Raw genomic sequence first — 14722 nt, forward strand, 5'->3', positions numbered from 1 at the left:
AAAAAGACAACATGGTTTCTGTGTTTAGCATATATTAATATATTAATAACGCAGATAAAAAAATAATTAACAACCCACCTGTTAACCAATTATGAGTCATTTATTACGTTGCACCATGTGCATATATGCCACACAACTGAATTAATCTGAATCGACTGTCAACTAGTGGTTAAGTAGTGGAATGGCAGCCACAGTTGATATATGCTCATAGAGCAGAAGGTATTTACAAGATTCTGTGTGCATCAAATGGAAAATGCATATCTGGTGAGCATAGTTGGACCTATATATGACACTGAAAAACTAAATCTTTTATACAAGGAATAATATACTGTGGCAGACTTACAATAAAGTTAAAAGGCAAATTAATCCAGAGAGTGTAAAAAGAACATGACTTCTTATATTTTAAAGGAGGTAATATTTTAAAGGAGGTAAGGTTTTGATGAATCGTGACACAAGTGATATATTTCATGCATTCACAGGTATATTTCACATCTAATTTATGTATAATGTTCTTAAAAATAAAAATAAAATGTTAACATGATATTTTCTTAGGAGTATTGGTCTTTTTGTTGTAGTCCCCCTGGTAAAAGAGAAGAACCATATCTAACAGAAGCTGGGAGAGAAGCATTTGATAAATTATATAAACTCCATGAAGGGGCCCTGCAGATCCTCAGTGCTACAATTTTGGAACCCCAGCTTGTATTGCTTACAGAGACTGACCTGGTAAAAGATGTTCTCAATGTTCTTATTGGTGTTGCATCCACTACCTTTTCTTATAATCAGGTATGTTAAACTATTTATTCACAATTATGAGGGAATGATGGGTACTAATATTAAAAGTATCGGACCCCTTATCCGGAAACCCATTATCCAGAAAGTTCCAAATTAAGAAAGGGCCATCCCCCATAGACTCCATTTTAATCAAATAATTCACATTTTTAAAAATGATTTCCCTTTTCTCTCTAATAATACAACAGTAGCTTATACTTGATCCCAAAGAAGATATAATTAATCCTTATTGGAACTAAAATATCCTATTGCGTTTAATAACTGTTTAAATAATTTTATTAGCAGACTTAAGGTAGGAGTTCCAAATTACCGAAAGAACGCTTATCCGTAAAACTCCAGGTTCTGGATAACGGGTCCCATACCTGTAATAGTATATTACAAAGGGATACTGTCATGATTTTTATGGTATACTTTTTATTTCTAAATTACACTGGTTACATAATGAATAATTAACTGTACCATTTAAAGGAGAAGGAAAGGCTAAGTCACTTGGGGGTGCTAAAATGCACCCCCAGGTGACTTTAAACGCTTACCTCGTACCCCAGCCTGGTGCCCCTGTTAGGAGAAAACAGCACCAGCCCGGGGTACCTGGAGCGATGCGCTTCTTCCTTCTGGCTTTGTTTCGCTGCGACTAACACAATAGGCGCATACGCAGTAGAGTGAAAAGCCGACTTCTCTGTTAAAGTTCAGCTTTTCACTCTACTGCGCATGCGCGCGCGAGCGATACAGGAAGGAGGAAGCGCTGCAGGTACCCCGGGCTGGTGCTGTTCTCTCTGAACAGGGGCACCAGCCCGGGGTAAAAGGTATGCGATTCAAGTCACTTGGGGGTGCCTAACATTTTGGCACCCCCAAGTGACTTTGCTTTTCCTTCTCCTTTAAAATTTTATTCTTGAACCAACAAATTTATTTTTTAGCTGTAATATTGGTGTGGTGTAGGCAGCTGTCTCAGTGCATTGTGCCTAAGTCTGAGCTTTCAGAAGAAGCCAGCGCTACACATTAGAACTGCTTTTAGATAACCTATTGTTTCTACTACTCTCATGTAACTGGAGAAGTCTCAAGCCGGACTTGGATTTCCTACTATTGAGGGCTATTCTGATATCTGTTGGGAGCTGCTATCTTGCTGCCTTCCCTTTGTTCTGCTGACAGTATTCCTTTATGGGAAATAAAAATATTTTATGTATTCCAGACATTCCAGGCATTGTTTGTTTTTACATGAGTTGAAGCTGTTGTGCTATTTTTTGCAGTTAGCAACAGCATCAGAATCATGGTCACATGAGAATGATATCGCAAAGTGTGCCTTCCAAGTGGGAACAGATTAAGTCCTAAATCAGTTACTTCACATTCTGACATATAGTGCACTTAATTAACAAAAGAAATCTTTTTTCATAACCACAAATATGCTTAAAAATATGCTACGTTTAATATAATAGGGAGATTTCCTTTCAGTGCTGACCTGTGACCCAAATTTCAGGCATTGTGGTCACAGGTAATTTTCTGAATAGAAAATGATTCATAGATAATCAAGCCTTGAGATATACAATTGCTTATAGCATTGCTTAAAAGGGGTTTAAATGAACTTTTAGTATGATGTAGAAAGTGCTGTTCAGTAAATTTGAATTTTGTATTTAGCTTTTTGTTAGCAGCTATCTGGTACTCTAGCAACCAGGCAGTGGTGCAAATGAGAGACTGGGGCCCCCTTAGTAAGTTGGGCAAAAAATGTAATATTACTTAAAGGAGACATTTTATATAAAGTTCATATTCATAATATTCATCCTCCCTCAAAATGTGAAATGATGCAGAAAGAAAGATGTTTTGAAAAATATTTACGTCCTAAAACTGTCATTATATGAGAGCTGCATACACAACCTCTCTAATCAGAAACCAGAGTGAAATGAAACATGGGAGTGTGGCTTCAGTCTCCCACAGGAAGTGGTCACAGCACTGACTGACAGGCTTTACTCAACAGTAGCAGGGAAAACCCCTCCCAGTTTCCTCCTTCTGTGTCTCTCTGCTTGTGCTGCTGGGGGAGCAAGTAGAGCAGGAACCGACTGCCTGTGACGTCGCAAAGCCCCGTCCACTCTATGCATATTCACTGCACTTTAAGTTTCGCTGCTGTGTCAGTTGAAGTCTATCAGGGCCGGCGGCCCCAGCCACATACTGAAGAGTCTAAACAGGAAGCTGCAAAAGGTGTGGGTAGAGCACAATTTTCAAGCAGTTATGGACATATTTGAACCCAAAGGTATTAAAATAAAAGCAGTTACTTCTATTTTACATTATTTTACATGGTTTGGTGCATTGTAAAAATTAATGGTATAAATCCCCTTTAACGAAGCACAAATGTAGTGTGTGAAACCCAAAAATGGACACAAATTGCCATGTTTTCACTTACAACACAACTTTACCTTAATTCCACTGTAATTGGGGAATTCAACTAATATCATTGCACTGCACCTTAAAGTAAAGCCATAGTTTACAGTCTAAGATTGGGATCCTTTTTTGAATAATGGTGCCACATTCATTAATCTCTCTGCGCCATGCCAGGCCTCAAAGAATGCTGAAAAATTAAGTAGAGAGGTTTGACAGTCACATAATTAATATATGGTCCTAGACCTTTATTTGCCTTTACATGCTCTAGTTTCTTTTGAACTTCTTGGATCTATTAAAAATAAAGCCTTTAGTAGCTCAGTTATGTAAACAGAGGAAAAATAACAATGCAGAATCTGCTCTTATCAACCATACTAAGGATCCCAACTCTTCTTGCTTCATTTTTTGTACTACTTACATATTTAAAAATAAATTCTGATTTTTTTTTTCTTTTCTCTCTCTATCACCCTGTCTGATTGCTATTTTTGCGTGTTTTATTGGCCTCTTTGTATGTCTTGTATGTCTTTAATTCTGTCTGTGTTTTTGTACTGGTTTCTACCTCTTTCATAAAGAATTTATAGAATAAAGTGTATGAGAACTGTCTATGAAGATTTTCATTCATCCAGGCCGTGAAATACAGTATCTAGTAGAATTAAGTCTAAAGCAAGTGGCTCAGCAAGTAGCTGGGTTTTCTTGAAGATGTTTCACCACTCATCTGAGTGGCTTCTTCAGCTCGCTGAGTAAACAAATGGTTTGAAACAGGTATGAAGGAGCTTATTTATGCCAAACTGGAACAACCATCCCTGAACAGAGATGGGGGGGCTGCGAAATAGCTTGTTAGCAACATACAATGCCACTTTGACATCCTTATCAGCGGTTTAACAACAATTCACTCTTTGTCCTGTACATTAAAAAATTAACACCTGCCTTAGGGCTCTGGCACACGGGGAGATTAGTCGCGGCGGCGCGATATCTCGCAAATCGCCGAAAAAGCCTCGCAAGTCTTTTTAGGGGATTTCCCGAAATCGCGCCGCCGCCGCCGCCGCGTGTGCCATCCCACCGGCGACTTACATTGTCGCCGGTGGGATGGCAGGTGAAGGCAACTCGGGGAGATTAGTCGCCCGCGAACAGGGAGTTTTGTCGCGGGCGACTAATCCCCCCCGTGTGCCAGAGCCCTAAGGTGGTACCAGCTTACACCTACCTAGATATGTTCATAATCACAATCACCATTGTGATTGGATGTTTGTGCCTATACTACAGGTCAGATGAATGGTGTTTTTTTTTTTTAAACTCAAGTCATATTCCTTTGACTTATTTCTACAATATAGGGAGAGAATTGTGTTAAACATAGGAATCTATGTTTAATGGGAGGGAAGGTGGGAGTGATGGCGGGGGCTTGAGAGGTGCAAAGGTCCAATTTTCACAACACAACAGCTGTGCCTGCATTTCCCCCCTTGTTATATTATGTTTTTCAAATGATATCTTTCTTATTTGTTTGTTACAAGCAATGGTTACATTAAACTTGATTTGTATTTCTAGGCCCTCCAGTCTTTTGCAGTCAAGCAAGGAGTTTATATATCTGGGACATCACCTGAGAACATAAGTAACCTGTTGACACAAGTTGCAGAATATGGAACATATTACACTAGACTGAGTCACTTTTCTCTGCACACTGTATTGCACTCGTCACATAGTAAAGGTCTTGTATTTCAGGTAATTTATACAAACTGATATTTGTGAGCCATGCTTAGTAAATGATGCCTTCATTGATGCCCATGTGTCAGATGTTGCAGTACTGTATCATTTACTTTACCTAATTAAAATTATAAATGTTTAGTTAGGACTTTACATTAATATATTCCATATATTTTCATAGTTATCTTTATTAACTCTGCAGGCATTTGCTTGGTTTATTTCTTTGAAGTTCTTGTTTGTACGAATAGTCTTTAGGGGGGCACCTGTGTCCACTGACAGCCTTTGAATATGTTTATTGCTGGCATTGGTAGAGTCACTTGGGAACATGAAAGTCAGTATTTCCAAGCAACCCTTACCTGTTGGCAGCTTTGTCTGTTATGGCTAATGCATTTCCTATTCAAGTAAAAAGGGAGCAAGCATGGTGTTTTGATTAGAGCTACAAAGGAACACTGTTATCGTAACCTTTTGCAGAGCATACATTTGTCAAAAATGCATCTTTTTGTAGGTTTACTATTCAGGGCACCAGAGTAAGGGTCAGTAAAAGTAATATCAGTTTGAGGACATGATAAAAAATCATTCTGTATCATCTTTCTTTTAGATTCCATGGGCACATCTAAAATTTCAGAATGTGTTATGGTTACAATATAGCCAAAAGGATCTAAACACCTGCCTGTCCACCATCTTATTCAAATTCTCCCTTTAGCCTTTACTAGTCTAGGGAGGCTTTCCACTAGGATGTTGTTCATGGCACCAGGCCAAGTCAAAACTGCACCTAAGGCAAGAAGTGATCTGCAATCGCCCCCCCTGGCAAGTGCACATGCACACTTGGTGACAAGTGGAGGTAGGGGGAGGAGAGCGACAAAATTTGCAGGTGCAGATAACTTCTTTCCCTCACCCAGGGCCCAAATTAGGGGTAGGCAAACAGAAGAGATATATGCCTAGCTTCTTCCAACACTAGTTCAGGCCCTGTTTGTTAGTCAGATATACAGTCATGTGAAAACATTAGGAGACCCTATGAAAGCCTGTGTGTTTTTGTAACATTCTTGGACATATGGATATTTAATCTCAATTTTAAAAATACTGGAAGATTCAAGTAATATAACTAAACAATTAAAACTGAAGAATAGACTTTTCAAAATCTTCTGTAAAATGTAATTTTACAAAAATGTAATTTCTGGTGAGGAATAAATCAGGAAACCCCCAAATTTAGTCCTACTTAAAATGGCTCAAATCACACACAGGTGTTTCACATCAGGTGCACATGATTAGAACATAGTTACTCGGTATTTTGAAGGAGGTTTGCCCTATTTAGATCTCAGACATTTAGTTTGGTGTGCTCCTGACTGTTGAGGTGAGAGTAACAACAGAAGTAAGATCAAAAGAGCTGTCTGAGGCCTTCAGAAAGAAGATTGTAGCAGCTTATAAGTCTGGTAAGGGATTTACAAAGATCTCAAAAGAATTTGAAATCCGCCATTTCACTGTCCGGAAAATAGTCTACAAGTGGAGGACTTTCAAAACAACATACCCAGGTCTGGCCATCCAAGCAAGTTCACCCCGAGAGCAGACTGCAAGATGCTAAAAGAAGTCTCCAAAAACTCTAAAATGTCATCACGGGACCAACAGCAGGCTCTTGCTACTGTTGATGTTAGAGTGTATGCCACTACAGTCAGAAAGAAGACTGCACAACTTTTAACTTGCATGGGAGGTGTGCAAGGAGGAAAACTTTGCTCTCTAAGAGAAACATCAAGGTTAGACTGAAGTTTGCCAGAGACAGCATAGACTAGGACTTCTAAAATAATAGTTTTTGGACAAATGAGTCTAAAATGTAATTATTTGGACATCCGAACAGAGGAAGTGTTTAGCGTAAACCAAATTCAGCATTCCAGGAAAAGAACCTCATACCAACTGTAAAGCATGTAGGTGGAGGTTTCATGGTTTGGGATGCTTTGCTGCAGCGCAGGACCTGGCAATCTCACCTTCATAGAATCCACCATGAATTCTACTGTGTATCAGAGGGTGCTTGAGGAACATGTGAGACCATCTAAAAAAAAAATTAAAGCTGAGCAGAACTGGACTCTGCAACATGACAATGGCCCAACACATACCAATAAATCCACCAAGGACTGGCTGAAAACTAAGAAATGGAGAGTCCTGGAGTGGCCAAGTCAGAGCCCAGATCTAAATCCCATTGAGATGCTGTGAGGTGACTTCAAATGTTCTGTACATGCAAGAAACCCCTCAAACGTTTCACAGCTAAAAGAATTCTGCATTGAGAAGTGGGGCAAACTTTCCTCAGACCGATGTCAGAGACTGGTAGATGGCTACAAAAAGGGTCTCACTGCAGTTATTTCAGCCAAAGGGTGTAACACTAGCTATTAGGGGGGTATCTTTGGTTTAATCAAAAGATCTTTTGAGTAAATCAAGGTTATTTTTCGTTGTTTACCTGCAATTAAATACACAGGCAGAACTTACTTTGATAGAAAGTTCTGCTTGGATTGTGCCCTGTAATGGTTAAATTAAACACAGGACAGGAGGTTAGGAGAAAAAAAAACATTTCTCCAGCAGTGCACAGCTAGAGCAGAGTTTATATGGAAACCAACATTGCCATCCCTTCACTGGTTGCTAGACTGATGGGCATGTTTAGGATCCTGAGTCGAGAAGAACTGAGCATGCTCAGTTAGCCAAAGTCAGTTCCTAAGGAAGGGGGCCGAGGAGGAGAAGAAATCCCAAATGATTAAGGGGATGCTGCAGCCTTACTATTAACCTTTGTACTACTGGAGTGGCAGGTATTTAAAGATTTTGAATAAGCTGTTCATTGATTAAATTTTTTGTGGGGGTTTTACATGTCCTTTAATATTTTTATGTTTTATTCAAATTGCAAAAAAATCTTTCATTTTCGCTTGATTCTTTGTTCTCTTTTTACAGGCTTTTACAAGTGGTCTTAGGAAATATCTGCAATATTATCGGGCATGTGTTTTATCAACTCCTGCGACACTGACTCTTCTCACAATTAGCTTCCTTTTCAGAAAACTTGGACGGCAACTAAGGTAAAACAAATGATTTTACATTTGAAAATACATTTGAATGAAAATACATTTTTTATTTTGCTAATCAGTTTTAATATATTGGTCAAGAGTTTCAGGCCTGTCACATTCAGACTGATTGGTTACCTTTTTACCTGTATAACCTATTTTTCTTTATGGAGAAAAAAAATAAAGGTTCAAAAGAATTTTATTTTATCATAAATTCTCAACTAATTTTTCACGCAGTTATTTTTAACTATGAATAGAATTTAGCCTCTCATAGCTCACCATTTTGTCTTTCTGGAGAGAAGGCTGTGGTTAAGGATTTTATTTACTGGTTGAGCAAAACATTTTTAAAATCACAAAAACCTTTTTGTTTTCTTTTTTATCAATATCTATAGTATTTAGGGGGGAAATATATTTACATTTGTACTAAAAATGTGTGCGCGAGCACTCCTATCATTTTATAAAATAAAGCACCTTATTTCAAGAAAAATTCATTGAAATGTTATTAGCTAAATTAGTGCTTCCTAGTATTGAATGTATTGGTGACCTTGCTTATGAAAGGGCGATGATATCTGTAGCCTGTAGTACATTTTGAAACTGGTGTTTATTTTAAAATGTTGCCTGAGACAGAACAGATTTATTTTGTCCTGCAGTAATTTTGTAGTACAAGTTATTACAGAGAAAAAGAAATATATTTCAAAACCTATTTGATTAAAATTGAGTCTATGGGAGAAGACCTTCCCTTAATTTGATTTTTTTCTGGATAACAAGTTTCCATTCTTCCCTTATTGTATAATTAGTTAATGGCCTCTTGTATGCATAGTAGTTTTAACTCATATAATAATATACATCTGTAATCTGTTTTTTTTGTAATCTGATTAAGTAAGTTTTACTAGTTTAAGTTTGTTTGTTTAGGTATTTAGCAGAGCTTTGCTGCATTGGGGCACTTGCCACCAGTGCCACAAGAGTGACCAGCACTTTGTTTCCTACAGTGAGTATGACTGTCAAGTTAATTTATCCTGATAGTGACTACCTTGTCCTTTTTTTATAATTTTTTTTAAACAAATCTAAGAAAGGTTATGCTCTTTATCCAAGAACAAGTAATTTAAGTATCTCCTGGTAACATTGTATGTGTATTTATTATTAAAAGCAGATCTTCATGGTTATTTATATTCTTTGCTCTGCTGGTTCTAAAACAGTGTAACAGAAGCTAGCTAATTAACAGACCTGGAGGAGAATTGAGAACTAACTTGTGTTACATTGTTTCAAGAGTCAGAATGAGAGAATAGAAAAATACTGCTTTCTATTGTAATTCCAAATCAGTTCAAAAACCACTGAGGTATTGTATGAGATATATAATTGTATGATAATTATTTTCAATTTTCTAATTGCTTTTGTCTGCTTTTGTCAACTAAGGGTACTACAAATGGTGGCGGATACTTCTGAAACATTAATGTTGCCTATGTGACTTTTAAAATATTTTCTAATAAATGATGGTTTAAAGAACTAGTACTGTGCACCTTATGAGTGTATGTACGTATGTATATATATGTATGTGTGTGTGTATGTATATATATATATATATATATACACAGGGTTGGAATGACAGCACACGCAGGATGTTTTTCAAGAAGAATCACAGAGGTTTAGATAAATAAATGTGAGGCTTTATTCAGTCCGACGTTTCAGTTCCTATCTGGAACTTTCATCAGGGACTGTCCCTGATGAAAGTTCCAGATAGGAACTGAAACGTCGGACTGAATAAAGCCTCACATTTATTTATCTAAACCTCTGTGATTCTTCTTGAAAAACATCCTGCGTGTGCTGTCATTCCAACCCTGTGTATCTACGCTTTCAGCACTGGCACCCAGGTATTATCTTGCTCTTATGGTGTGCAGCTTTCCAGCAACTCGTTTATATATATATATATATATATATATATATATATATATATATATATATATATATATATATATAATATATCCAGTACATAGAAAGCACTCACAGCATCAGATCTGCAAAAACAGTCCTTTATTCAGTCACCTTGGCAACTGAATAAAGGACTGTTTTTGCAGATCTGATGCCGTGAGTGCTTCCTATTTACTGGATGTGATTTGTTGGTTAGCACCCGGCTGGTATCTATGGAGCCGATAATATACAGAATGCTGCACACATTTTTCCCTTTGGCAATAAACAGTTTTTGGGTGGTGATCTCCTTTAATATCCTAAAGAGTAAATGTGTTGAAAATTGTCTTAGCCTCTTAACGTGAATAATATTTCCCCTTTTAACTTTTAGGGAGTAAAGCTTCTTTCATATTTGTACAAAGAAGCACTTGATAACAGCAGCAATGAAAATTATCCTGTCTTGTTATCACTGTTAAAAACAAGCTGTGAACCATACACAAGGTAAAGGTCGCTTATTAAATGCTGTTTTCTGAATAAAATTATATTGCATAAAGCAGCCCATATTTAGAAAAATATACTTTCTTAGTAGTATGTGCTATTGGGTAATCCTAAATAGAGAATTGCCATTTTAAGTACTAAGGCGTACTCCCTGGGATCTAATGATTCACATGCCATAACATAACATCTAAAGGACATGTAAACCCCCCAAACAAAAATGTAATTAGTGAACAACCTATTTTAAATCTGTAAATACCTGCCACTGTAGTTGCTCAAAGCTTAATATTAAGGGCAAGGGCACACAGGGCAGATTGTCAGCCTGTGGATAAGCACAGGCTAACAATCCACCTCTATTTTTAAAAAAAATTCTAGTTGTGCCTGCACCAAGAAGCATTGGATATACCTGGGTGCAGGCACACACAGCCGATAGATGCAAAGTCTTGCGTTTGTTGGCGGATATTGGATGCTTGTGCAGCATCCCCTTATTTACCCCCCTTAGGATTCTTTCTCTTCTTCAAACCCCCTTGGGCCCCCTCCATCAGGAATTTACTTTGAGCAAGCTCAGTTCTTCTCTGCTCAGATTACTAAACACACCCTCCAGTCTAGCAGCCAATAAAGCGATGGGTTTACTGATTCCCATAAACAAATAAATAAGGTTGAGGAGACTGCCTCACACAGACAAAAGCAAACAAAAGGAATTCTGGGAACGATTTCCAGACTCTTAAAAAAAAAAATCCCATTTACATGGGTTTATCCTATAGGCTACAGCTCGCCCACTGGGTTTGAAGCTGAAGCCAGGACAATAGCTGATCAGATTCCCAACTACAGACCGGTTTCGCCCTTATTGGGGGCTCATCAGTGTAGTGTAGGGTTTTCTACACTGATGAGCCCCCAATAAGGGCGAAACCGGTCTGTAGTTGGGAATCTGATCAGCTATTGTCCTGGCTTCAGCTTCAAACCCAGTGGGTGAGCTGTAGCCTATAGGATAAACCCATGTAAATGGGATTTTTTTTTTTTAAGAGTCTGGAATTCGTTCCCAGAATTCTGCTGATTCCCATAGAAACTCTGCTCTAGCAGTCTGCTCCTTTTTTGTTTCTCCTTACCTCTTCTCCTGAGCTCAGCTTTACCATTACAGTGCTCAATCCAAGCAGGACATTTTTATACAATTTTTACTATATACATAGTAAGTTATGTAAGGCTGCATTCTTGATTGCATGAACATTACAGTGCACATGTGCTGTTTGCAGATGTAAATGTCACTGATGATGTGTCAGAGGGAAAATGGCCGCTGTTTGTAAGAAAATGTGATGGAGATGGCAATTAGAGGGGATATATGCCGTACACATGATGTCATTTTGGTTGGGGAGAAGTGCCCAACTTATATACACCGTAGGAAGATGTAGGCTTTACATGTCCTTTACAGCCTATAAAGCATTGAGCAATTAAAAAAAAAAAATTATGAAAATGTCAAAGGCTGGTTGAGGGGCTTTTGAGAGAGCATTAGTAAATACTAGATCATGGGTACAGTATAAGAAGCTGTTATGAAAAATTTTCAAGATCAGTGTACAAGCGTAGTGTAGAGAATTATGGAATACCTTAATGACAGTAGGTTAAATCTTACTCTGGAAGAAGGCCTTAGTGGCAGCTATTCTGTAAGCGGGTGTAAACGGTAAATGTTCTGGTCATACATCTGGCATTATAAATAGATTTGCATGCTCCATGGCTTCCTAGAAGGGGAAATATTATAATAATTTAATATGGAATAATGACAATATGATAACCCTTTCAAACAAACTGCTAAAGCTGTTTAAACAGAAACCTGTCTCAGATATATGGATGCCAACCATGCTTTGACAGCATATGTTTTTAATATTTTCATTGGTAATATGTGTTAATTGATATCCATTGATTGATATTTTCATTGTTTGTCATTTGTGTTCCTTCTTTTTGTTAAACATATAAGCTTGGTGTATACAGCTTTGTTCCAACTACAAAAAATAATTGTATTAATTAAACTAGTCCTATTATATGTATTGCACTTTAGAATTATGAAACTCCTTTTTTGTTCAGGTTTATTTATGATTGGGTGTATAGCGGTGTCTTTAGGGATGTATGCGGGGAATTTATGATTCAAGTAAATGAAGATTACCTTGGATTTAGAGGTATGGCAGCATTTTGTTTTTACATAGCAAGCCTTAAATTGTTATTTCAGTGTTAATGTGTTGCATTCTATTTTATTAGATAAACAATATTGGACTCACGGATACGTTTTGATTTCCAAGGAAGTTGAAGACTGTGTGCCTGTATTTCTGAAGCATGTAGCTAATGAAATATATATTTGTGGGAAAACCATAAACTTGTTAAAGTTATGTTGTCCTAAGGTAAATAGTATATATATTCATTATGAATTTAACACAGTATAAAGATTGTCCCAGATAGTATAATCCTTTAAATTGGAGGAAAGAACAATAAGGGCAGTGACCAGGTGAGATGCTGTGATTTACTATATTGCTTCCACTGATAATGTTAAAAAGGGCTTGACTATAAGCTATAGGAATGGCTTGCCTGCAGGAACCAAAGATAACATTTTACTGCCTTATTTAGACAGATGGCATGAGCTTTTCTTTTGATCAATATACAGTAAAAAAAAGTTAATATCAGGATTGAGCAGTAAAATAAAGCAATTAAAGTAATTTCATTGAAAAAATGTATGCATTTTGATTTTGCAGCATTATATATGTTGGTCAGATATCCCAGTACCTCGAATATCTGTAACATTCTCCTTAGAAGAGCTAAAGGAAATTGAAAAAGACTGTGCCATTTATGTTGCACGTATGGAGAGAATAGCACGACATAGTTGTATTAGCAAAGAACAAAAGGTGAGTACAAATATGCCTTTATTACTTTACGGTCCATTGCTATCCAGAAGGTTATGCATATTATTAGCTGTTGTGGTGTGTGTAGCTGTGTGGTGTTCCAAATGTAGATAAATAATGAAATAATTTAGTTATTTAGATGTATATAATCACATTTCATGTGAGATGATCCCAAGGCATAAGGGCTACCTGAGATCCTAGAACAGATACTGCAATTTGGCTGCTATCTCACTTGCAGGTATTGATCCTGAATTGACCCTTTTTCTGTCACCTGTATATTTTTAGCCCTGTTGCCTTAACTCTTCTTTTGTCACTCACAGCGGTAGGGGAAACGTTATTCGATTTTCTGGCTTTCTCCTGCTCTTCATCTTAGCAAGGAGGATTCTTTCAGGACTGTCTTCAATGCAAATTACAAAATGTAACCAAAAGTCTAACCTGCATGTCTGTCTTATATTAAACAGAGGTTGAAAGAAGGCCTTTAGTCAGTCATCTCTAGAGATGGGATTATAGTTATTTTGTTTTAAATTCAAGGAATGTGAATGTTTGTTGTAGATGTTAGAAATCTCTTCATTCTGTAGTACTGTGACTGGATTGATTTATTTCTTCTCTTCAAGAAAAAATTGAGGATAAAATGACTTTTAACAGACCTTGACTAGGTCTGTAAGTTTAAGCCATAAGGGGAGACTTTAAACATCCTGTTCAAATTTTTTTAATTTAACTCTAGTTAAACTAGTTTTTACAAAAGTAGAGACCTGGATGTATAAAGGAAAAGGCATCAGTAAGTGTTTTTAAGCCATTTCTTTACACATATTTATTTGGAGAGATAAAACATATAAAAGGAGGAGGGGTATATTAAGCATGATTTAAAACCCTGTTTTATGTTGGAAGATGTGCAGGAGAAAGAGAGGATTGAACCTTTTACAGATTGTAACGTGACAAGCAAATTTATTATACAGGTATTGAACCCCTTATCCGGAAACCCATTATCCAGAAAGTTCTGAATTATGGAAAGGCCATCTCCCATAGACTCCATTTTTAAAAATGGTTTCCTTTTTCTCTGTAATAATAAAACAGTACCTTGTACTCCATCCCAACAAAGATACAATTAATCATTATTAGAGCCAAAACCTATTTGGTTTAATTACTGTTTAAATAATTTTTTTAGTAGACTTAAGGTATGAGATCCAAATTATGGATAGACCCCTTATCTGGATACCCCAGGCCCAGAGCATTCTGGATTATGTGTCCCATACCTGTAGGAATATGCTTCAGCCCCCCTCATGTAAGTGACAAGGAAGAGGCTTAGCTTCTATAGCAAATAGAAAGGGCTGCAAGGTTGGGGAGCAAGTCTTATTATTTTAACTAACCAGGTATTAATTGAAGAAATAAAACTGCCAATACAGTAAATGGAAACAAGTTTAATATAAATATGTGACATGAAATTGTCATGCAGCACATTTATAAAGACCTGACCAGAAAGAATGCTGTATTGGATCTAGTGATCTATAACTACTCAGAACAAAACAACAACAACATAAATTGGGTCCACAAAGACACAAATTTTAG

The 14722-nt window shown here is 37.1% G+C and overlaps 1 protein-coding gene across 2 annotated transcripts in view; it reads left to right on the forward strand.

Moving 5' to 3' along the window:
- Positions 1 to 14722, forward strand: part of tubgcp6 (tubulin gamma complex associated protein 6) — a 38865-nt gene that overhangs the window by 8266 nt on the left and 15877 nt on the right. For both annotated transcript variants that reach the window (NM_001374765.1, XM_031897519.1), the window contains 8 exon segments: positions 576 to 783; positions 4693 to 4866; positions 7774 to 7895; positions 8793 to 8868; positions 10174 to 10283; positions 12351 to 12442; positions 12522 to 12661; positions 13010 to 13159. In NM_001374765.1, the coding sequence (NP_001361694.1) occupies positions 576 to 783; positions 4693 to 4866; positions 7774 to 7895; positions 8793 to 8868; positions 10174 to 10283; positions 12351 to 12442; positions 12522 to 12661; positions 13010 to 13159 (1072 nt within the window).

Source organism: Xenopus tropicalis, chromosome 3 (assembly GCF_000004195.4).
Source record: "Xenopus tropicalis strain Nigerian chromosome 3, UCB_Xtro_10.0, whole genome shotgun sequence".
Classification (NCBI taxonomy): Eukaryota; Metazoa; Chordata; class Amphibia; order Anura; family Pipidae; genus Xenopus; species Xenopus tropicalis.